At 38.8% G+C, this 24,828-nt stretch overlaps 2 protein-coding genes across 4 annotated transcripts in view; one reads left to right on the top strand and one right to left on the bottom strand.

The window, feature by feature from the left end:
• Nucleotides 1-901: 901 nt before the first annotated feature.
• ORC6 (origin recognition complex subunit 6) lies at nucleotides 902-7,876 on the bottom strand. 3 transcript variants are annotated; one of them, XM_025852380.2, is made up of 7 exons: nucleotides 7,435-7,876; nucleotides 6,009-6,138; nucleotides 4,643-4,806; nucleotides 4,334-4,423; nucleotides 2,629-2,741; nucleotides 2,084-2,152; nucleotides 902-1,471 (listed from the first exon to the last, which is right to left on the bottom strand). In XM_025852380.2, the coding sequence occupies exons 1-7, from the start codon at nucleotides 7,497-7,499 to the stop codon at nucleotides 1,344-1,346; spliced, it is 759 nt and encodes a 252-aa protein (XP_025708165.1). In that variant the 5' UTR covers nucleotides 7,500-7,876; the 3' UTR covers nucleotides 902-1,343. The 3 variants fall into 3 exon arrangements, with proteins under 3 accessions (XP_025708165.1, XP_073740504.1, XP_073740503.1); XM_073884403.1 differs by lacking the exon at nucleotides 4,334-4,423; XM_073884402.1 differs by lacking the exon at nucleotides 7,435-7,876 and having other exon boundaries at nucleotides 6,009-6,230.
• A 42-nt stretch (nucleotides 7,877-7,918) lies between these two features.
• VPS35 (VPS35 retromer complex component) overlaps nucleotides 7,919-24,828 on the top strand; it is a 28,174-nt gene continuing 11,264 nt past the window's right edge. Inside the window, exons 1-8 of the mRNA XM_025852379.2 lie at nucleotides 7,919-8,070; nucleotides 14,776-14,874; nucleotides 16,109-16,205; nucleotides 17,242-17,365; nucleotides 17,935-18,117; nucleotides 19,815-20,028; nucleotides 21,496-21,579; nucleotides 22,606-22,715. Coding sequence (XP_025708164.1) covers nucleotides 8,068-8,070; nucleotides 14,776-14,874; nucleotides 16,109-16,205; nucleotides 17,242-17,365; nucleotides 17,935-18,117; nucleotides 19,815-20,028; nucleotides 21,496-21,579; nucleotides 22,606-22,715 — 914 coding nt within the window. The 5' untranslated portion in view covers nucleotides 7,919-8,067. The remainder of the gene's footprint in view (nucleotides 8,071-14,775; nucleotides 14,875-16,108; nucleotides 16,206-17,241; nucleotides 17,366-17,934; nucleotides 18,118-19,814; nucleotides 20,029-21,495; nucleotides 21,580-22,605; nucleotides 22,716-24,828) is intronic.

The following is a 24,828-nucleotide window of genomic DNA, read 5'->3' on the forward strand; positions in this document are numbered from 1 at the left end:
AGAAGAGAAATCACTCTTTTAGCACTCCAGGCCTATGCAGCAGGTATTATGCCTTACTTATAGCAGACAAAATACAACCACTAGTATTACTGATACCATTCTGATGGTTTTTAAAATTTGGGTGTAGTCTCTTTATCACATTCTTTATGGAAATATTTACTTAGACCATGTATTCTTAATTTAATTTTTTTTTAAGATTTTATTTATTTATTCATAAGAGAGAGAGACAGGCAGAGGGAGAAGCAGGCTCCCCGCTGAGCGGGGAGCCCAATGTGGGACTTGATCCCAGGACTCTGGGATCATGACCTGAGCCGAAGGCAGACGCTTAACAACTGAGCTACCCAGGCGCCCTTGTATTCTTAATTTTAGTTAAAATCATGCCTGGCATGATGCCTCAGAGCCCCTACCAACTTATCTTCCACAAAGGCCCTTTCCTATAGTTTTAAAATAAGGAGTATTTAATAAGATTACATTCTTCAGCATGTGGATTTCAAAGAAAATAACCCTCAGTCCATCTGACTTTTTAATATGCTGCTAGTGTGTAATTCATTACGTGAGACACTTATATGTGAATTTCTCTCTATATTCTAACATTTGCTAAGTAACAGGTACTGTGCTAAATGTTTTACATGTATCAGCTCAGTCGTACCTCCAAATTATTCTATGAAGTAGACACCATTTAGTCCTACTTATACATGAGGCATAAAGAAGTTAATTAATTTGCTCAAGGTGTGACAAGTAGTAAGTGGTTGAGCAGGGTCTTAAACCCAGAAAATCTGATTCTAGAGTGAGTTTGTGGTCTGGTGAACAGTATGGTTCAGCATATGGCTTTTTTCTACTAGAGTAGACAGTTTTTGGCATAGCAATGACTCCCCCAAAATGATGACAAGGGCAACCTGAATGCATATAAAAAATAACATTTATTAACTTAGGCTGTACCATATATTGATTTAGTCAGACCAAGAAACTTACACAAAAACCCAAGTAAAATCCTTAAGACTCCATTTAGCCTGAATTTTATATTCTGGATAGGACAGGAAACTATCTTTTGCTTAAAACGAAAGAGCAAAACGGCTCCAATTCCATTTTGTAGGAATGCATACCTGTGGGGAGCCAAGGCCATGCCAACCAGGCACTGTGCCTGACCTAATGAATTTGTTGCCCATGTCACCAGCCAGCCTGCTGCCAAGAGCTCAACCGCAGTGCTCGCTTCTTTGCCATTAAGGCAACAGTCTTAGGATCCTTGTTATAAAAGTTCAAACAAAATTCCAAAGCTCTCACATCTTCATTGAGGTGGCAAATGTACTGTTGGTTTGCAACCCAAGGTAGTCTAGAAGCTGAAATCACTCTGTTGTAGCCTTTTGTGCTTTGGCAGCATTTTCCAAAATTTTCCTTTTCCATTCTTCATAATCCTGTGTCAGATCTTCATCTTTTTGCAGTTTATGTGAGCTTTCTACTACCTTCTCTGTTTCTGTTAAGAGAAAATTTTCAAAAGTGTTTCAAAATTCTTATACTGACAAATAAGTAAACTTGTTTGAAGGATCTAATTAGTTAATTAAAAATAGGGACTATCATGCTGAAATGAAAAGTGGAAACAGCAGCTAACACATCAGTTTTTTGCTCTTATACTCCAAGCACTCCACAACGTCCTGTAAGTAGTTAGCATTTATCAAGCACTTATCCTGTGCTTCAAGGCACTGTACCAATCACTTCAATAGCATCATCTCATTCAACCCTCACCACAATTCTATGAAGTGGGTGCTAATATTAATCACAACTTTATAGATTAGGAAATTGAGGCTTATAGAAATTAAGTGACTTTCCTAAAGTTATGGAGCCAGTGGGTGGTAAAGTAGGATTTGAACCTAAGCAGTCTGGCTTTAAATGTGTTCTTACTTACATAGTATTTCTCTTCTGTAAATGACTGCTTGGAAAACTGGTCTTATCAAATGATTGTCTTGATTTATTTAAAACTTGACTCTTGTCAGGCAAGTAGCACAGGACTAGTCACTGCATGAAACCCACTGTACACCTAATCCCATTGCACTAATTTCAAAGTTTGTCCAGTGTTAGTATGCCTTACCCTTTGCTAGAGGTTCAGCCATTGTCTTCTTTTTCTTCTGTGGTGGAACAGCTGAATCTCCAGCCTCTCCTTAAGGAAAAAAACATGTGTCATCAGGGCTAAATTTTCTTCTATTCTCAATTTTAGTAGTTGGGCTTATTCTGGATCACCAAAAAAAAAAAAAAAATTAGACACCTTGACTGACCAAATACAAGGATAAGGAGAAGGCAAACGATCTTACCCTTCTCTTCCTTGGTTTCTCTTGTCAGACTTAAGATTATCTTTTCTATTCTAGTTTATGTATATGGAGGCTGGCATTTAACACTGGAGCATGTTAACAGAGAATCTATTTTTTCAGGCATGGAGTCATATGGTCACAGGTGTTTTAAAGGTTAAGCTACTTTATTTGAAAAACAAAAAAATTTCTCAGTAAAAACTTACCTGGTCTTACATTAAATACAGAATTCAGAAAGCAGCCATTTTACAAGTTTGAAAATATTAAGACTTTTACCAGTTGGCTTACATTTTCAAATGACACATTCTTGAAATATGGAATGAATACTCACTATCAGCCTGCTGCCCAATCTTCTCTAATTGTTTACACAGTCGATCAAATATGGCTTTTTTTACACCAGATGTAGCTACCATTTTATTTTTATCCACCTTTAGCTTTAGAATCCTACAAAAGAATTTGACAAATTAGTGTTTTTAAAACCCATATAGTTATCTTCTCTGGCCAACCAAATTATTAACTTATTTCCTTTCCACCCAAGCTTTATGAAGAGTTCCCAACTGTTTAGCTTTCCCTTTATTCCAAACATATATTATTAGCTGTAACTATGTAAACTTGTCTTTTAAAGCTATTTATTTAGTTGTTTATTGGACTGAGTCAAAATATACATGAGATCTGCTATGTAATAAAAGGAGCGCATAGAAGACATTTCTCTTGAAGCTCTAGTGCTTCATGCCTCAAAGAATTCTTTCTTAGTGAATCTCAGATGTTACTGATTTGCTGAATGACAATCATAGCCTTTTTAAATATTCAGCTCACTTTAACCCATCATGCTTACATTTATACTACAGGAATGTAAACCACTTTCCCCTCCCCAAAATCCCTCCTACTTATTACCACTCCACAACAACTAATGAAATAAACAAAACAGACTTTTTATTTAGGATAATAGATCAAGTCAAACCTTTCTTTGCTCAGTGTAATTTGGTTTCAAAAGTGGGGTTACTTGTCAATATTCTTTCTTCCAGTAGCAGCCATACTCCCTCTCTATATACACATACCTTTGTTGAATCAAAGGGACATTTTCTATGAATGCTAATTAATCGCTCCTAAGTATGTGGCTAACAGAGCTAAACAACCAAAATTAGGGGCTGGGTAGTAATAAACCCAGTCTTTAAGGGCCAACTACATTTTCTTTTTTAGAGATTTTATTTATTTGACAGAGAGAGAGCACAAGCAGGGGAGAGCGGCAAGCAGTGGGAGAGGGAGAAGCAGGCTCCCTGCGGAGTAGGGAGCCGGATGTGGGGCTCAATCCCAGGACACTGGAATCATGACCTGAGCTGAAGGCAGATGCTTAACTCTCTGAGCCTCCCAGGCACCCCTACCTTTTATTTTATTAAGGAATTTTCCAGCAAGATAAAACAAGACAACTTTAGAAAAAAATAACAATGATTAATAATTCCAAGGTAACATTTCGGTATGCACAAAGATAACCCCAAATTTTAAGATCCAGATGTAAACATTTATCATTGGTGTTTTGTAAATTATTTGAAAAACAGTTGCAGTCAGTACTTTAAAAAAATATATGACTAGAAAAATCACAAACCAGTTTCAATGACAGATTTCATCACTTAAAAAAGGTGGAGCCTGGGGGTGCCTGGCTGGCTCAGATGAAGAGCATGTGACTCCTGATCTCGGGGTTGTGAGTTCGAGCCTTACGTTGGGTGTATAGATTACTAAAGAAAATAAAAAACTTAAAAAAAAAAAAAAAACCCAAAAAAGGTGGACCCTGAAAACAGAATACCCTGCTTATATATACAGATGCCATTTGGCAAGTAGACTTCTGGCAATGGGGGTTCCAAATTGTCAGCTATATTGTGGGATAAACAGAATCTGGTCACTTGGCCACTATTTCTAATATTATTTATAAGGGAAAACATGCTCTGAGTTGAAATAAACTGTAATTAGAAGCCCTCTTTGGGAATGAGAAATCTATCTGTAAATTGTGGACTTTTCTCAAGGTTAAAAGGCACACTTACTTGCATGCTGACAGTAATGCAGCAGTGGTGAAAAGTGGCCTGGATAAGTCGAGATCCAACTGCTGTGTTTGTGGAAGACTGGATTCATAGCTAACGGAAAGCAGTGTTTGCAGAATTATTTATTAAAAAATATTATTTCAAAGAGACTGAAAATGTAAATCAGAATTTGTAAGCTATTTAAATGTATAAGATAATGCATTATGTCACCTTACCATATTAGTTATTTTTTAAGACTGAAAACAGGACATTAGATAATTCTGCTTTATGTATCAGTATAGATTTTCAATTAAGGTTTTTTATGCTTCATACCTTTGCAATATCTTTGAAGCCATGTTCACTGCTTCTGTACAGCTAAACTGTACAGCTAGGTCTCTTATTCCAATATTTGATTTCAGGCCCAGTAAACACTCAAAAGATTTAAGACAGCTCTGATACATCTTCTTGTTCAAACCAGAAAGTTTAATTAAATAAGCCTTTGAAAGAAAAAAATGCACTAATCATAAAAATATAATCACAATCATTCTATATATTGGTGCCCTTAAACACTTGTTTAGTAAGTCAACTTTTCAAAATTAATTAATTCTGTGGCAAGTGGCTCTATCTAAATGTTTAGCTTCATTTAGTCAAAAGTCAGTAATCATGTCAGGCAGAGTTGAGCACTGTTCTCAAGGGGCTCACACTAGACAGTCATGCATAAGCACAGATAATTTAAAAAACAAGTGTTACTACAGCCAAGCTGTGAATAAAAACACAGGAGACACATACATGGTCATCTGTTTTTCAAGGAAAATGCCAATGTGCAATTCACTGGGAAAAGGAAGGAGGGAAGTAGTGGGAGTGGAGGTGGGAAGGATGAGTGTGTGGAGGGGAAAGGGAGAGAGGGAAACTGGGAAACAGGAGGCTCAACAACTGAGGGAAAGCAACACTGCCTGGGAGAGTCAAGGAGGCTTCATAAAGGATATAACAGCAAGGCAGAGTCATGTAAGACAAATAGAAGCTTGTCAGAAAAGAAATGCAGGTAAAAAAAAAATGCATTTACAAAGCTGTAAATCATTAAAGTGAATGGTCTGTTAAGCAAACAGTGTAGCTTGAGGTTAGTGTTCAAGAGAAGCTGGAGAATTTGACAGTAATGGGGAGCCAACCCATTGGGAGCTAATGGTGTTTTTAATGCCATCGTATCATTACGTGATATGTACTGTTAAGTGTGTTACATATAGTATATGGTTTAATCCTCACAATCTAGTGAAATGGATATTCTTATCCCCACTTTATGAATGAGAAAACAAAGCTCACAGAACTAGTAACTGGTGGTATTGAAATCTGGTCTCAACATCGAACTCTTCCTGACTCCTAGCTTGTGCTCTCAACCACTGTGATTACCAGAAGAAAAACACACATTGCTTTTAAAGCATGCACTTCAGGAGGATGCTAGCAGTGGCATAAAAGATGGTCTTGAGTAAAGAAAGAGGTGGCCAGGGAAACTAGATAGTAAAGGGAGTTTTCTGCAACTCAACAAAAATGATTTTAAAGTTCATCTAGAATAATCATAGATGACAATAGCCAGGAAAATTCTAAAACACAAGAGTTTTGAGTCTAGTCCAACCAGAAATTAAAATGTACAATTAAGTTTCAATGTTGTAGAGGATTATTTAGACATTCAATGTGACCTACTTACTCTGTCCAAGGGGCACTTCATACAGGAAGCTGCAAGGTCCAGGCACATGACTGCATTGCTGGTTTCTGTGGTATGTGCAGATAGGCCATTACAGTTCACCTGGGACAGTCGCAAGTACTCCTCTGCTTTCCTGGTTACAAGGGCAACATGCTCATTAAAACTCTTTTCCAGAAGTTTGTTCAACACTTTGGTAAACAATGAATACAGCAGAGTGGATTTCATTCTGGCCCTAACTCCTATGCAAGTTTATGTGGGGGTGGGAATGAAAGGCACATCCTTTGGTGTTGTGGGACAATGTTTTCTAAGACAGAACCAGCCCTGACTTCAGACTCCACTGTGCTCAAGTACTTTTAAGCAAAAGTAAGTTCAATTTCTTAAAACAAAAAACACCTGCTTTCATCGTTCCATTACTGGGATAAACATGAACTATCAGAGACACTGGCAGTTACACCAGGGTTCCTTCTTTTTACCCCTTCCTTGAAATCAGTGGTACCAAACTTTAATGTATAAGACAATCACCTTGGGGCTTGTGTAAAAAGATTGCTGGGTCCTATCCTCAGAGTTTCTGATCAGTAGGCCTGAAGTGGGACCCAAGAATTTGCATTTTTAACGAGTGCCAAGACGACAGTGATGTTGCTGGTCCAGGAACCACATTTTGAAAACGGCTGTTCTAAACGATTACGGAGTTGAGGAGATCTTACTTCAACTCTTTCAACAAGTGCTTTCATTCCCTTCCCTCACTTAACTGAGCAGCAAGCCATTGGGCCTAGTCTTGCTCTTCACACTTCAGCCACAATAGCTTTATTTCTAACCCTGGATTATGCAAAGGGCTTATGCACAAGCTGTTGTCTCAGCTTGGACGGCTCTTCCCACATCTTCCCATGTCTTCCCATGGCCGGCACGTTCTATCAATCGGGTCTCCGCACAAGTGGCAGCCCTCCGAGGCCTTTCTAAGAATTTTTTTCCTAATTTTTATTTAAATTCTAGTTAACATATTATCTAGGATGTTATTTTTAATGCAAAGCAGCCGCCAGGGCGCGCTCTGTGCTCCTCCCGCCCTCGATTCGGCACACCATCTTTTCGTTTTCCTCCTAGTTCTTGCCGTCACAGTGACCTCCAAGGAGGTCTGTTCCCCGCCTGTGTCGTTCACCGCTGTAAACAGACCCTCAATAAGTATCTGCGGAACGATCAAAGATCGACTTTCCCCGTCCCACCACCGTGCATCCCACAGAGCCAGTTGTTCCCAAGGACGTCTACAATCGCCCCGTCTTGCCAGTTCATATAAGCCCACTGCTGGGAAGTTCTTGAGATAGGGCCTAATACCACCCGGCTCCAGCGTCCCCCTCTCACTCGGCGCCGCCGCCCTACACGCGGGCCTCGCCTGAGGAGAGTCCAAGGCCGCTGAGGTGTACGCCGCCAGACCCACCTCAGCACATCTGGCTCGGCGATACCCAAGCGCGCCGCTAAACGTCGGACCAGCCCAGACTCCATGGCGCGGAGAACGGCTCGCGCGAACCGCTGCAACGCGACGAAACCCGCGCGCAAACGCCGCGTCCGCCAGTGAGGGCCAGGCCCCACCCCTCTGCTGCATCTGGATTGGCTGGGACGAGAAGTCGCGCTCGCTCCACTAATCAAGCCTAGTTTTCCTTTTGCTCATGCGCACCACCACTGCACACTCCTGGGCCGGTGAACTTGGACCAGCGGCTCCCCTTCCTTCCTTTTCTCCCGTCTTGGCAAATTCCTCAAACGATGCCTTTACTTCCTGCTGGCTCCTTCCTGCCACCAAGAGATACCCTGCTACCCTGCACCTTTCTACCCTCTCACACACTGTGGAGAGACTGGCTGGCACCCAGGTCCTTCAGTCCACCGATAAGTGGCAAGAGCCAATAAACACGCGATACTTGAGTTCCTAGAAGCGGGCCAATCGAGGAGCCGCCTGCGGGGGTCTGAGGGCGGGGCTAAGGAGGGCGGGGTTTGAAGAGGCCGCAGCGTCACCTGATCGCGCGAGGCTCCGCGCCGGGTGGGTGCTGCTGCTTGCTGCAGGCTTAGGAGAGTCGCCATGGTGAGTGTTGAGGGGCGGCGGGCCCCGGGCCGACCCCCCTCCCAAGCCCTGCGCTCTCCCTCCGCCCTGGAGCCTTGCGGTTGGAGTTGGTGCCCCGGAGCCCGATCAGGGCTAAGACCAGCCGGGCTTGGCCTGCGGGATGAGGACAGGCCGGGGAAGGCCGCAGGCGGGCTGATCCGAGATCGGGGTGGGCGGTGGCTCTTGATCGCGGCGGTTGCCCAGGAATGGGATGGCCTTTCTGAGGGGGCGTTAGGCCTGTAGGCTCTGAAGTCCGTGAAGGCCTGCCGCCGCTTCTGAGTGGAGTCGGCCACCACTGAGCCTTGAGGGGACGAGTCTGAGAGTCAGGCTGGGTCGGGGGCGTGCGAAGGGCCTGAGACTCGGGGTGGCGTCGGGACCCGCCCAGAGGTTGCTCTCTCGCTGGCGTGTGTTTCCACCTTTGTGCCTGATAGTGCTCTATTGGCCCCACACCCTTTTCTTGTGCAAGAAATACCTACTGAAGGGTCCAAATGGTACCCTGGTCTTTTTCGGCCTCATAGACCCCTTCCACTGCGGTGTTTGTCAGCGAATTCTAGGGACTCGCTTACGTGAATTTCCTGGAAGGACTCATGCTATCTGATATCCATTAATTCTGATAGAGAGAAAGGAGACTTTTTGTTTCCTTTAATATTTGTTCATTGGACACCCTGGCTCTCTTACATGTCTCCCCATTGATGAAATCCAAGTATTTTATTTGCTGGAAGTAGGCCTTCGTTCTTGTTAGTGCCTCTTCGTGGTGGCAGCAAATCGCGGTGTGGCTGTTGGCCTGTAAACTTGAACTTCCTCAAAATGTGAATCCATGTGCCTAGTTTTCACAAAGGCAAATTGTTACTTGCATTTCATTAGCTTTTGACATAGTCTGCAGTGTATAAATAATGTTTTTGAATGTTGGTGTACTGTATGGCAATTTTAATTCATTATTCATTTCATGTAGACAGGTTTCTATAAATCTGTAAGCCTGGAAACAGGCTTCACTTTAGATGTGTTAATGCCAGGATTAGGATTAAATGTAGGATTAAATGTTTGACATGTACTACTTTCATATGCTGTATTGCCATACAAGATGATTTTGTTTATTTCTCAGAATTTTTACTATTGGGAAGTGATACAAGGACAGTAAAAATTTAACTAGGGTTTGTCTGTTTCTCTGCATTTATGAATTGATATTTACAGTGTTTTATATGGAAAGCACTTAGTTGAGGATCTGCTATACATCTTAGTTCTGTGCTGGATGAACCAGTTTGGAGCAATGAGCAGGATGCACAGTCTTGTCCTCATGAACATTTTTGAGAAAGGAAACTTGGGTATCAGTCTTGTCACAGTCCCTGTTTCTATGACTTGGGCAAGTCATTCAGTCTTGAGTCTCACTTTTGCATCCAAAAGTTTTTTTATTTTTTAGATTTTCTTTATTTTTGCTTCTTTGGCTCTTCCCAGTCCTAAAATTCTGGGATCCAATTCAATTCATCAAGCATCTTGTATGCCTTCTAATGTCATGGACTGCTGGGCACTAGAAACAAACATAGTCCTTGCTGTCAAATAGCTTAAGAGTCTAAGGGGGAGATATGCTTGTGGAACTTATTGTAATACAGTCTGAGGATTGCTTTATTAGCACTGTCAACTCAGTGTTGTGGGGTCATGGAGGGAGAAAGTTCTGCGCAGGGGGCTTGAAAAAGACTACAGAAAGTAACATGTGAACTGATACAGGGAGGAAGATAAGCAGAAATTCTGCAGGTGGAGGGGTACCTGGGTGGCTCAGTTGGTTAAGCATCTGCCTTTGGCTCAGGTCATGATCTGGGGGTCCTGGGTTTGCACTCTTGAGTTGGGCTCCCTGCTCATTGGGGAGTCTGCTTCTCCCTCTTCCCCTACCCCTGCTTGTGTGTGCCCACTCACTCGCTCTCTCAAATAAATAAATAAAATTTAAAAAAGAAAAAGTTTCTCCAGGTGGAGAAGAAAAAGTGTTGCCAATAGATGAAGCTGGGAGAAGTGAATACCAGCATAGAATTCCTGGGGAAATGTATTGGTAAATGAAGTTGGAGCCAGTTTAGTGTTCAAATTATATGTTCCCAAGCCCTCATCATCCATAATGCTCCCGACTTCAATTGTAATTTTGTGGCTTGTAATTTTAAAAATAGTACTTTCATTAAATGTGATGAAATTCTGTGTCTTTGTGAGATTGGTTATTTTTGTTTTATAGTTGATTTACATTGTGTTGTTAGATTACATCTGCAGCATATCAGTGAAGAGATGGATCAAATAAGTTGCTAGGATGGGTGGAGATAATTGCTTATATCTGAGGGGGCATAATAATGGTAATACTTATAAAGTGTTACTAAGTGCTAGGCATGTTCTGAGCTCTATCTGTGTCATTTCATTTACTCCTCATAATAGTAATATAAGTACTCTTCTTGTCCCTGTTTAATAGAAGAGGAAACGAATGCACATTGTTGGAATGGAGAGTAGTTTTATAAGTGATCTGTCCATGATGGATCACTTTCTGTGAACCTTACAATTATATAGATTTAGGAGTTTGTCCTAGGTCTCAAGCTAAAGTGAGCCTAGTTACAAATGTTAATTTGATCTTGATTCTTTAGTGTTTCCATTTTTCTCTCATCCATGTAACTGCTAAGTACAAAGTCATTTGGAAATGGAGAACTATTTCCATAAGTGAGGAGACATTGATTACCTGGCTTGTGTTAATTGAGAGCATGCTCATAACAGTTCTTACTGTTTTTGCTCTATGTGACACTTCCAGGAAGTACATCAAGACACTCCCTTAGAATAGCCACATAATGGCTACATTTATATAACTACATTGTCTTGGGAGTAATATCTAAAAATACATTTCTTCAGGGACGCCTGGGTGGCTCAGTCGGTTAAGCGGCTGCCTTCGGCCTGGGTCATGATCCCACGGTCCTGGGATCGACTCCCACAGCGGGCTCCTTGCTCAGCAGGGAGCCTGCTTCTCCCTCTCTCTCCCTCTGCTTGTGCTCTCTCTGTCAAATAAATAAAAAGATAAAAATACATTTCTTTATTATAGCTTTAGTTCTTCATTTGTAGCCTACCTTATAATAAGTCTGTAATTTTCTATATAGTGTATTTGGTTCTATTTTAAACCCAGTTGATACAAAATAGAATTCTGCTAAAGTTTTGTTTATAGATCACTGAATCTATTGGATTCTATACAAATATTTTTAGAATTGTTTGTAGTCTCTTTTTTTTGTTTGTTTTTTAGATTTTACTTATTTATTTGCCAGAGAGAGAGAGAGAGAACACGTGAGCACAAGCAGGGGGAGCTGCAGGCAGAGGGAGAAGTAGGCTGCCCCCTGAGCAAGGAGCCTGATGTGGGGGGGGGACTCGATCCCAGGATCCTGGGATCATGACCTGAGCTGAAGGCAGCTGCTTAACCAACTGAGCCACCCAGGGTCTCTGTAGTCTCTTTGTAACCACAGTTTTATTTGCTGTATTAATGTTATTATACACAATAGCCAAAAGGTGGAAGCAACCCAAGCATCCCATCAATAGAAGAATAGATAAACAAAATATGGTATATAGATATACGATGGAATATTATTCAGCCTTAAAAAAAAGGAAATTTTGACAAATGCTACAACATGGATGAACCTTGAAGACATTATGCTAAGTTGAAATGGCCAGATACAAAAGAGTATGATTCTACTTATATGAGGTACCTAGAGAAGTCTCATAGAGACAAGACCCAGAGAAAGTTGCCTGGGGTAGCAGTAGACAGTGAGGGGTTATTGTTTTATGGGTATAGAGTTTCCTTTGGGAACGATGAAAGAATACTTGGAGATGGATGGTGGTGATGACCGTACAACAATGTGAATGTACTTAATGTCACTGAACTGCACATTTAAAAATGGTTAAAATGGGGCACCTGGGTGGCTCAGTCGTTAAGCGTCTGCCTTCGGCTCAGGTCATGATTCCAGGGTCCTGGGATTGAGCCCTGCATCAGACTCCCTGCTGGGCGGGAAGCCTGCTTCTCCTTCTCCCACTCCCCCTGCTTGTGTTCCCTCTCTCTTTGTCAAATAAATAAAAATCTTTAAAAAAATAAAAATTAAAAGGTTAAAATGTCAAATTATATGTTATATATATTTTACCACAATAAAGTAATTATAAAAATTTCCTGATGTATCAATATTTATCTCTAAGTTGGTCATCTGAACTTAATGAAATCCATTGATTCTAATAATTGTTAAATCTATTGCATCTAGAGATAAAGAGCCAAAAAAACCCTAAACCATAGCTTGGTGTCACTGAAGTTCTCAGAGGACTAGCCCAGGATGGGTAGTGAATTTCATTAAATCAGAATCCTCAGATGCTGGTGTTGTCTTTACCTCTGAAACCAACATTTAACACTGATAGTTCTGCTGTATAAATTAAGGTTCGCTTTAGGTTTAGTTTAAAAGTCATAACTTTTTCTTTGAAATTTGTATATGTTTGTGAAGAAGCGTGGTCATAGGGAAGCACAGGTTACTAGATTTGCTATAGGAAAAAAAGAGACGCTTGGCATTTTGTGTTATTAATTTTTTTCTCTTTCCAAAATTAGACCAAAAAGAAGTTTTCCATTTTTGTAAATGATTCTAATTAAAAAATGGGTTTTATGTGGTTTTTGTTAATCTCAAATTCAGTGCTGTTTTCATTGTTTTAGATAATAGAACAGACCAGACTTAACTTTTTTTTTTTTAAGATTTTATTTATTTGAGAGAGAGAGAATGAGAGATAGAGAGCACGAGAGGGAAGAGGGTCAGAGGCAGAAGCAGACTCCCTGCTGAGCAGGGAGCCCGATGTGGGACTCGATCCTGGGACTGCAGGATCATGACCTGAGCCGAAGGCAGTTGTTTAACCAACTGAGCCACCCAGGCGCCCCAGACTTAACTTTTATGTTTATATGTCTTTGCCTTCCTCCTTTCCATCTCATTGTATAAGAGGCATTTTACCTTTAAACATTTTTTTAAGTTGAAATTCATATAATGTAAGATTAGCCATTTTATTTTATTTTTTAAAGATTTATTTATTTATTTTAGAGGGGGTAGAGAATATTGGGAGGGCAGAGGGGAAGAGAGAATCTTCAAGCAGACTCCCCACTGAGCATGGAGCCCAACTCAGGGCTTGATCCTGGGACCCTGATATCATGACCCGAACTGAAATCAAGAGCTGGCTGCTCAACCGTCTGAGCCACCCAGTTGCCCCAAGATTAACCATTTTAAAGTGAACAATTCAGTGGTATTTAATACATTTGCAGTGTTATACAACCACCATTTCTGTCCAGTTCCAAAACATTTTTATCAATTCCAAAGGAAAACCTGTACTTATTAAGTAGTTATTTGCCCACTCTCTCTTCTGGTAACCACAAGTCTACTTTCTGTTTCTATGGATAATTTGCCTGTTCTGGATATTTCATATGGACTCATACAATACATGGTCTTTTGTGTCTGGCTTCCTTCACTTAGCATAATGTTTTTAGTTTCATTCATGTCACATATATCACTTTGTTCCTTTTTATGATTGAATAATATTCCAGTATATGTATTTATATATATGTGTATAACACAACTTAGCCATTCATCTGTTGATTTTTTTTTAAGATTTTATTTATTTATTTGAGAGCGAAAGAGAATGAGTGGGGAGAGGGACAGAGAGAAGCAGACTCCCTGCTAAGCAGGGAGCCTGATGCGGGGCTCGATCCCTGAGGTCATGACCTGAACTAAAGGTAGATACTTAACTGATTGAGCCACCCAGGCACCCCCATCTGTTGATTCTTTAGCCATTTTTTATTAAATATATGACCTAAACATTCTAAAACAAGCTCATCCGTTCATACAGTGAACATGTGTCAGGCAATGTGTTGGGTCCCGAGGACATCAAAATGGCCATTATTATGTAATTACAATATAATGCATACTGCAGTAGAGGGTGTAAACACAGTGTTTATACACGTGAAGGATGGAGTGGTTAATTCTGTTTGACCAGTAGATCTAATTAATTTTGTAAGCAGGGTTTTGTTGATAACAAAGGGAAGAGTATCTAGATATATTTTGTCCATTATAGCTGTAGATTTTTCTATTTGAAATGATAAGGTAGGTACTTGAGAGTACTCTTTATGGTCTTCTACTATCAGTCACTAATAATAATTTCAGCTATTTTATTTCTAAGTTCTTTGGTGTCTTGTGACATATTGCCTGAGAAGGTCATTGTTTGATAAACTGGTTTCTTGATCTAAGACTAGACTAAAATGCAGATGAAAAGTAGTATAGAGGAGAAAAAGAGGCTTTTAGAGATTTGGGTCTGACTATACCCATCATAAGGATTAGATTGGTTATATGGCTATATTCTGTTGTTGGATTCAAACTAACACCACATGTTTTTTTGAGGCCAACCTACTTCAAGAATGTTGAGTCATTTTCTGAGAGAGTAGAGATTCTCTACACATTACTGTTCCCTTTTAACATTATTATGCTATTAATTTGGGTGACTAGGTATGGCTCTCGGTTCAGTAGTTGTCAAAAATAGATAAATGGGTTTGAGATCTAGAACTGGAATGAGGCTTTTATGAAAGCCTTGGAAAAGGGCTATGGCTAGAACTAGAGAAATAACAGATTTTTTAGAAGAGAGTGCTAATGAGACATTAATGAAGTATTTATTTTTCAGCCTACAACACAGCAGTCACCTCAGGATGAGCAGGAAAAGCTCTTGGATGAAGCCATACAGGCTGTGAAGGTCCAGTCATTCCAGATGAAGAGATGCCTGGTAAGAATGTCAGTATGGGAGGCAAAATTGCAGTCTGTATGTTTTGTAAGTTTGTATAGTACCACTGCTTCTGCTGAATGTAATCTTCAGTGTCTTCTGGCATACATCTTCCATCTCACCTCCCTCAAGCACTGCATGGAACAATTCCAGCAGAGTGCTGTTTACTAGCATTTACATTTATGATTTGGGATTGTCTTCCCTATCAGAATGGAAGCTTCCCGAGGACAAGAGACCCTACCTTCTATCACCATACCAATATCTGACCTTAGTTACTAGTCTCACTGGTTCTGTACCTCAAACCTGAGGAGTACTTGACATATAATGGGTGCTTAATAAATATTTGTTGAACGAGTGTATTTAAATGCTTTCATTTTGGATTATTCAGCTTTTTTCTATCTTGAACAAGTCTTTTGTTTCCATCCTGAATAGATATATATTTTTTGCAGCAATCGGCTTGAAAATTATACTTACACCAATTTCTGTGTTTTCATATTCTGAAAGACAGGGTAGGAAGTAATCTATTTAGAAACTATAGATTCTCTGCATTAAAATTTAAGAAATGGAACCAAATAGGCTGGTACTTCAAGTTATAAGTTGCTCTGATGATGATATCTTACCTTTGTAAAGTGTCTCACAATTTCTAAATGCTGTTTTAACCATTTATATGTATTGTATTTTTTCCTTGCAAAAAAAAATGTCTTGGAATGGAGAAAATGGGTGGGTATGGAGCTTGATTATTGCTTGCTTCTGTCTCTTTCTGAGTATGAGTATTGTTTCCTGTATTTAAAGGCATTGTCTGCATATATGTGTTGAGTGGGACACATGGGCATTGTGAGGAGGAAAGCATACTTAAGGGATGGTCATTTCAGACATCTCTGTCATTATGACAGAGCCATTGTCAGGATAGTAGCTTACTTTAAAAGAATTAATATGCCAGCTCTCTTGCTTGCAGATGAATGTGAATTAATGGAGCTACTTTTATACTCAGTAGGGGTTGGAAAGATTAAAGTTATGCCAGGAAGTTTATAGTCCTAGTTAAATAAGACTTGCTAAGCTTTGCAGTACAGGTGAGGAACCATGAATCTTTTTATTTCAGTAGAGAGAAGGCAAGGTGAAACTAAACCTGATTGTTATGTGATTAAAATAATTTAAGTGCTATATATTGTGTAACAAATCCAAGTTAAATGTTTATTTAAATTAAACATTCCCATCAATTCGCTTGGTATTTCTGTAGGACAAAAACAAGCTTATGGATGCTCTGAAACATGCTTCTAATATGCTTGGTGAACTCCGGACTTCTATGTTATCACCAAAGAGCTACTATGAACTTTGTATCTTTTGAATGTTGAAGACCATTTTGATCATACTTTTTTCTTGATAAGGCCATATTTTGTTTTTTTCTTACTAAGTTTTTCTGGCATTACATTATTTTTCTTTGTCTTAACCAAATAGTACTCCCCCATGTAAATTTTGTGAGAAAAAGAAAAAACTTAATATCAGAAACCCTCTTTCTATGCTTAAACTTCTTCGTTGCTATATTTCAATTTTTATTCCCTTCATGAAGGATATTCAGGCTATTAGGCAGTTGGTTCTTTAATGCTTAGATTTTGTCATGCAGGACTCTGAAATGAAAATGAATTCAAAGATTTGCCACTTCAAAACCTCTAGTAGACTGATGGGCAATTCTTATTTTTACTGCTTTGCTTTACCAGACATCTTTAAAAACTCTTATTTTGTTTTTTTTAGCATTTTATTTTATTTCATTTAAGTTTTTATTAGAATCACTTGGTGTTCATCACAGCCCTCCTTAATCCGCATCACCTATATAATCCATTCCCCACCCACCTCCCCTCTGGTAACCATCAATTTGTTCTCTGTAGTTAAGAGTCTCTTTCTTTCTTTTTTTTTTTTTTTTAAGATTTTATTTATTTGAGAGAGAGAATGAGAGAGAGAGAGAGCACATCAGAGGGGATAGGGTCAGAGGGAGAAGCAGACTCCCTGCCGAGCAGGGAGCCCGATGTGGGACTCGATCCTGGGATTCCAGGATCATGACCTGAGCCAAAGGCAGTCGCTTAACCAACTGAGCCACCCAGGCGCCCAAGAGTCTCTTTCTTTCTTGGTTTGTCTGTCTCTCTTTTTTTCCCTCTTTGCTCATTTGTTTTGTTTCTTAAATTCTACATATAAGTGAATAAAAACCCTTATTTTAAAATAAGGAAAGCCCAACTGAAGTTCTGTCTTCATTTAAACATGTTCTCTTAAAGGACTAACGTTTAAGATATCTGCCCAATAGTTTAATGACTCCAGCAAGTTCCAGAGTATTCCTTAGGTTGGCTTAGATTTATTTGAGTCCTTAATCATAATTAAAAGATATGGCTATTTCTGATGAACTACACTACTTGGAAGTCTACCTGACAGATGAATTTGCTAAAGGAAGAAAAGTGGCAGATCTCTATGAACTTGTACAGTATGCTGGAAACATTATCCCAAGGCTGTAAGTAACTGAGAATCTGAGGGCTTTTATATCTGCATTTTCCACTTTGATTTTTATAAACCAATATTAAGGTTATTTAATTTCTTAACAAATTGAAATTAACATTTTGGTGGGTATTCTGGGTTTTTAAGTTTTAAGGTATAATTAATTTTACTTTCTATATGGATAATTGAGGAATTTGGGAAATAGAAAAAGTAGACATACTATTTTGTTTAATGTCTTGACTACTAGAAAAATTAATATGACATTCTCTTACTAGTATGTTTAAAGGTGATAATGATACTTATGTATGTATGTGTGTACATATTTATATACTTATATGTACACATGTATTTTTATATGTCTAAATATATGTGTATGTAGTTTGTATGTGAATATATGTGTAGATTGGGGGAGGGTCAGTGAGTGGTTAAATATTAAATTAGATATTTTTTCATTGTGCAGAAGAAAAACCTGGTCTCTGTCTTGCTTAATATGTTTGGATTGAGTATGTTTAGACAAATTGTTGACTTGAGTATTTTATTTATTTATGAATATATTATTCAAATGTTTCCTTATAATTCCCCTAGTTACCTGTTGATCACAGTTGGAGTTGTATATGTCAAGTCATTTCCTCAGTCCAGGAAAGATATTTTGAAAGATTTGGTAGAAATGTGTCGTGGTGTGCAGCATCCCTTGAGAGGTTTATTTCTTCGGAACTATCTTCTTCAGTGTACCAGAAACATCTTGCCTGATGAAGGAGAGCCAACAGAGTAAGTGATTTTCTTTTTTGATTTAGTTGTTAAACTTTTTTGTTGTAGAATATATAAGAAGTATAGAAAAGTGTATAGAAAAAAAAAAATATCAATATTTCTCCCACCCACAGGCAGTACATGTAGCATTTCATGTAGAGATTTCCTTCAGCATGTGTGGTATGATGCAAAATGTACTCTTATAAAAATTATGTCTATGGATTATTTATTAGAACCTGCTTTTTTCATTAAATGTAATTTTACGAGAGCACTTTTCCATTACATTAAGTATTCTTCAAAGATGGGACTTTTTAAATGTATTATATTTTGAAGTTATATTTGTGATGAAATACATATGCTTAACTTATTCTATGAACTAGCTAATTTTCGTGTTGTTTCTTGAATGTCTTACCAGTTTTTGTCATTTATGGACTGCCAGATACCCTGGATATAAGTGATTTAAATTATCTCATATACAAATTACATACTAACGTCAAAACAGAAGAAACAAAAACCTTTCAATGAGAGCCCTGTCTCTTGTGTGACTAGTGTCTAGTATCCACGTCCATTGCACTTAAATTCCACATAGGGGTAGGTGGTCAGCCAGCTGTGGTCTGCAACCAATTAGGTGAACTATTTATGTGCAGATTTCCTAGATTGAGGAACTTAATTCCTTTTAAGTTTATTTACTTATTAAAAAAATTGTTTTTTTAAGTAATCTGTACATCCAACATGGGCTCGATCCCAGGACCCCAAGATCAAGAGTCACATGTCCTACTGACTGAGCCAGTCAGGCACTCCTTGTTTAAGTTCATTTATTCATTTACTTCTGAGGTGTACAGTTCTCAGTAGTTTTTAGTATATCTGTATCAGTTCCTTTTTAAGAGAAAAAAGTATAAAAATTTACCATGCATGTCATAAAGTTAAATGGTATAGAAAAGGTAAAAACTTAACAATGTTACAGAGAAGATGGTGAGGTTATTTGTTTTATTATGATTTGACTCAATTTTGAGCATTTAATTAGGCAATCATTAAAAAATTTTGAAGACTATGTTCTCTATCCTAGGAGATGAAAAATAAGCAGGAAATACATGGTCTCTTCCCTCACAAAGCTTATATTTCAGTTGAAAAACGTAAAATGTTCAACAGTAAAAGGATATAGTTAGGGTGCCTGAGTGGCTTAGTAGGTTAAGCATCTGCCTTTGGCTCAGGTCATGATCCCAGGGTCCTGGGATTGAGTCCCGCATCGGGCTCCCTGCTCAGCGCAAGTGTGCTTGTCCCTGTCCCTCTCCCTCAGCCCCTCCCCACTGCTTGTGCACTCATACATGTGCTCGCTCGCTCTCTCTCAAATAAGTAAATAAACAAATAGAATCTTTTTTAAAAATTACATAGTTAGCAGTACATTATAAGTATCATTTTTTTAAGGCTTTTTGAATTAATGGAGTTGCTGTGAGAACAAGTTGACCTAGGGTAGGGAATGAGGGAAAGTTTTTTGTTCCTTTACACTTGTACTGTGTCCTCTCCCTGGTATTTTTTTTCTCTTGAGTCTATTTCCCTTGAAATTGAACACTAAGCCAGTGAAGTTGAAAGTTTCTTCTATAAAACATTGATGTATTAAAGAGAGAAGAAGGAAACACACAAAGGAGAACAATGACAGTAAGATGGTCCTATAGTGTAAATAGTGTATATAAAGATTTTTTTCAACTCTCTCTTTGCAGTGAAGAAACAACTGGCGATATCAGTGATTCCATGGATTTTGTACTACTTAACTTTGCAGAGATGAACAAGCTGTGGGTGCGAATGCAGCATCAGGGACATAGCCGAGATAGAGAAAAAAGAGAACGAGAAAGACAAGAACTGAGAATTTTAGTGGGAACAAATTTGGTGCGCCTCAGTCAATTGGAAGGTGTAAATGTGGAACGTTACAAACAGGTGTATATCCTTTTTACTTGTCACCTTTTCTTATGAGATAGAAATTGAAGTCTGATTTTTTCAATTAAAGTATTTGTATTAAATAATGTTACATTGAAAACCACTTTAAAATTAAAGACAAGTAAATTGAAAGATATATTTTCAGTTTGTGGATTGGAAGACTCAATATTAAAATACTAATTTTTCTTAAATTGAGATTGACTCTAAAGCTGCATTAAGAATGTGATATTGGAAGTCAGTCAGAGAAAGACATGTATCATATGACCTCACTGATACGAGGAATTCTTAATCTCAGGAAACAAACTGAGGGTTGCTGGAGTGGGGGTGGGGTGGGAGGGATGGGGTGATTGGGTGGTAGACATTGGGGAGGGTATGTGCTATGGTGAGTGCTGTGATTTGTGCAAGCCTGTTGAATCACAGATCTGTACCTCTGAAACAAATAATGCAATATATGTTAAGAAAAAAAAGATAGCAGGAGGGGAAGAATGAAGGGGGTTAAATTGGAGGGGGAGATGAACCATGAGAGACTGAGAGATGATAGACTCTGAAAAACAAACTGAGGGTTCTAGAGGGGAGGGAGGTGGGGGGATGGGTCAGCCTGGTGGTGGGTATTAAAGAGGGCACGTTCTGCATGGAGCACTGGGTGTTATGCACAAAAAATGAATCATGGAACACTACATCAAAAACTAATGATGTAATGTATGGTGATTAACATAATAATAAAATTTAAAGGAAAAAAATGTGATATTGGTGGAGGAGATAAACACATAAATCAGTGGGAGGAATAAAGCAGAGATTGACAGACTTTTTCTATAAAGGACCAAATGTAAAGATTGTTTGATTTTGTGAACCATGTTGTCTGCAACTACTAAACTCTGCGCTTGTAGTAGAAAGCAACAACAGACAATATGGAAGTGATTTACAAAAGCAGACATTGAGCTAGATTTGTTCAGCCCTGGAAAGGATAGTCCAGAATAGGCTCACCATATATAATAAGTTACTTTTGATAAAAGTGTAATAGTAACCTTTTCAACAAATGTTTCTGGAACAATTGGACATCTGTGTGCAAACAAGATCCTTGAACTATGACCCATTCTCATACCATATAGAAAAACTCAAAAAATGGATCAGAGGCCTAAATATAAAACCTAAAACTATAAAACTTTTAGAAGAAAATACAAAGTAAATCTTTATAATGTTGGATTAGACAAAGATTTCTTAGGACAAAAGGCACAAATCATAAAAAAAAAATTGATAAACTTCATCCTAAATGACTTATTTAGTAGAGGTCCAAAATTAAATTTTTATTTAGAAATTCTTCTGTGAAATGTTAAAGTTTAATTTAAAAGGTAAGTATGGGTTGGAAAAATCTAAAATAAGATTCTCAAATTAATAGCTTAAATATGTTTTTAGAGGAGTGGCTTAGGATTTAAAAATAATGTTTTAATTCTTACCTTTTTCTTTTAGATTGTTTTGACTGGCATATTGGAGCAAGTTGTGAATTGCAGGGATGCTTTGGCTCAAGAGTATCTTATGGAGTGTATTATTCAGGTAAGTAAGGACATTTATTTTACCTTTTAAAAGGACTCATTTTAGGGGCGCCTGGGTGGCTCAGTCGTTAAGTGTCTGCCTTCGGCTCAGGTCATAGTCCCAGGGTCCTGGGATCGAGCTCCACATCAGGCTCTCTGCTTGGCAGGAGGCCTGCATCTCCCTCTCCCTCTGCCCTTCCCCCTTGCTTGTGTTCCCTCTCTTGCTGTCTCTCTGCCAAATAAATAAAATCTTAAAAAAAAAAGGACTCATTTTATCTTTCATTAATTTTCATTGTTTTGAAAAAATATCTTGATAGAATAGAAATAAACTATCCTGAGGCACCTAGGTGGCTCAGTGGGTTGAGCATCTGACTCTTGATTTTGGCTCAGGTCATGATCTCGGGGGTCCTGGGATCAAGCCCTGCATGGGTCTCTGGGCTCAGTGGGGAGTCTGCTGGTCTCACTCTCCCTCTGCCCCTCCCCCCACTCGTGCATGCTTGCCCGCGTTCTCTCTCTAAAATAAATAAATCATTTATTTATTTATTTATTTATTTATTTATTTATTTATTTGGCGCAGAGAGAGAGAGATAGAGCAGGAACACAAGCAGGGGGAGTGGGAGAGGGAGAAGCAGGCCTCCCGCAGAGCAGGGAGCCCAATGCGGGGCTCGATCCCGGGACCCTGGGACCATGACCTGAGCTGAAGGCAGACGCTTAACGACTGAGCCACCCAGGCGCCCCAATAAATAAATCTTGAAAAAAAAAAAAGCTGAGTAAAGAATTATTTTTTCTTATTGATAATGTGGTCTTTGTATTTATCTGTTTTTTCCCCCCAAAATGTAGGAAAGAGTAGCCTCCAAGTTCTCTAGTTCTCATTAGTTTTAGTTTAATTGTAGATGTACTTTGTTGAAAGAGGCTCAAAAGTAATGTATTTGAATTTAGTTGTATAAGATTTGAACGATTGTTTCCACAAATATGAACTTTACCATAAGTCCAGAATATAATGTGAAATACTTTTACTTGTGTCATTTAATTATTATTTGATTTTTAGGTTTTCCCTGATGAATTCCACCTTCAAACTTTGAATCCTTTTCTCCGGGCCTGTGCTGAGTTACACCAAAATGTAAATGTGAAGAACATAATCATTGCTTTAATTGATAGGTAAGTGCTTCCAACACTGGAGGGCAGTGTTCTGACTGGGGACTAATGAATTTAAAACATTTTAGTGAATTACTTATTTCTGTTACATCTTTATTATCTTAATGATTTTAAAGCAATTACACTCTGAACAGCTTTGTTCTGTAAGTATGAGTATGTACCAGTTGTTTGCCTAGCTTAGGCAGGAAAGAGGTTTAGCAGGAGGCATGGAAATAATATTTTTAATCTAGACATTTATTTATTTAAAAATTTTTTTATAGATTTGATTTATTTATTTGACAGAGGGAGAGAGATAATGAGAGTGAGAGCACAAGCAGGGGGAGGGGCAGAGGGAGAGAGAGAAGCAGGCTCCCCACTGAGCAAGGAGCCCAACGTGGGACTCAATCCCAGGACTCGGGGATCATGATCTGAGCTGAAGGCAGGCACTTAACCGACTGAGCCACCCAGGTGCCCCTAATGTCATACAGATCCATTATTTAAATCTTACAAATTCAAAGAACAAAATTTGTTTTTTACAATAATGAAAGTTACCTTTTAGTGGGAACTGATTTGATTTGGAGTCTTTTTTTAATCAAGTAGCCATTAGATATAGATGATTAAGAATGTTCAGGTAAGGGGGGGGTGCCTGGGTGGCTCAGTCATTTAAGCGTTTGCCTTCGGCTTGGGTCATGATCCTGGAGTCCCAGGATTGAGCCCCATGTCAGGCTCCCTGCTCAGTCGGGGAGTCTGCTTCTCTGTCTCCCTCTGCCCCTCCTCCCACTTGTGTTCTCTCCCGCTCATGTTCTCTCGCTTGCTCGCTCACTCTCTTAAATAAATAAAATCTAAATAAAACAAAAAGAATGTTCAGGTAAGGGCACCTAGGTGGCTCAGTCAGTTAAGCGTCTGCCATGAGCTCAGGTCATGATCCCAAGGTCCTGGGATCGAGTATCCCACATCAGGCTCCCTGCTCAGCGGGGAGTCTACTCCTCCCTCTCCCTCTGCCCCTCCCCTGGCTTGTGCTCTCTCTTGCTCACTCTGTCTCTCAAATAAATAAATAATTTAAAAAATTAAAAAGAACAGGTAATCATTCTATCATCACATTTTTTTAAAGAAGAATTTAGAAGTATTAAATATGTTTAGTAAATCCCGTTTAGGTTTAGATTTTATTTCTTTAAAAGTATAAAACTTGGCCTTTGATAATTGGCTTTAATGAGTGTCTGCTTGGCAACTATGCTGAGTGCTAGTATATAATATGTGTCCTCGTTAGCTTACACATCATTGACCTTATGAAACCAGGAACCTAAGTGAAGATTTATTTCTGCAAATACTTTTTTTTGTATTTTAAATACCTAAGTTATTAGTTTAAAGTCTAAGAATTTATGTAGCAAATTCTCCAAATCACCAGTTTAAATCTGGGTAGCAAGAATTATATGTGAATTGGGCATACTCTTTTTTTTAAAAGATTTTATTTATTTGAGAGAGAGCAAAAGTGATCAGGGAGGGAGAGGGATCCCAGAGGGAGAGGGAGAATCAGACTCGCCTCTGAGTGGAGACCCCAGTGTGGGGCTCGATCACAGCACCCTGAGATCATGACCTGAGCCAAAGGCAGACGCTTCACCAACTGAGTCACCCAGGTGCCCCGAATTGGGCATACTCTTAATGGAAGCTAATAATAGGATTTATCTTTTAAAGATTGCTCTTTAAAATCATGGCTGTTAAATACATTTGTCACTTTAATGCATGTTTATCTGTGATCTACTTGATTAGGCTTCAAAGAATATGGCAGAATCAGGCTGTTGAAAATCTTTATGTATGGTATAAAATAGGGCATATAGTAAGAATGCAGTGAAATAAGACATCATTGACAAAACTGTTCAGTTAAAAATGAATTGACCACTTATACCATACACAAAACTAAACTCAAAATAGATTAAAGACCTAAATGTGAGACCTGAAACCATAAACATCCTAAAAGAGAACACAGGCAATAATTTCTCTGACATTGGCCATAGCTACATTTTCTTAGATATGTCTCCTGAGGCAAGGGAAATAAAAGCAAAAATAAACTATTGGGACTACATCATAATAAAAAGTTTCTGCACAGTGAAGGAAGTAGTCAGCAAAACTAAGGGGCAAA

This window comes from Callorhinus ursinus, unplaced genomic scaffold (genome assembly GCF_003265705.2).
Source record: "Callorhinus ursinus isolate GAN/ISIS: 27379988/994484 unplaced genomic scaffold, GSC_fseal_2.0 scaffold56, whole genome shotgun sequence".
NCBI lineage: Eukaryota > Metazoa > Chordata > Mammalia > Carnivora > Otariidae > Callorhinus > Callorhinus ursinus.

Bases quoted from the DNA above. Each gene is read 5' to 3' on its own strand.
- ORC6 (XM_073884402.1), bottom strand. From the start codon at position 6,230: ATGAAATCCACTCTGCTGTATTCATTGTTTACCAAAGTGTTGAACAAA. The intron at 2,742-4,333 runs GTAAGTGTGCCT...ATTCTTTTGTAG, and splicing joins GCATTACTGTCAGCATGCAA to GATTCTAAAGCTAAAGGTGG. The intron at 2,153-2,628 runs GTGAGTATTCAT...TTTTTCCTTAAG, and splicing joins GATTGGGCAGCAGGCTGATA to GAGAGGCTGGAGATTCAGCT.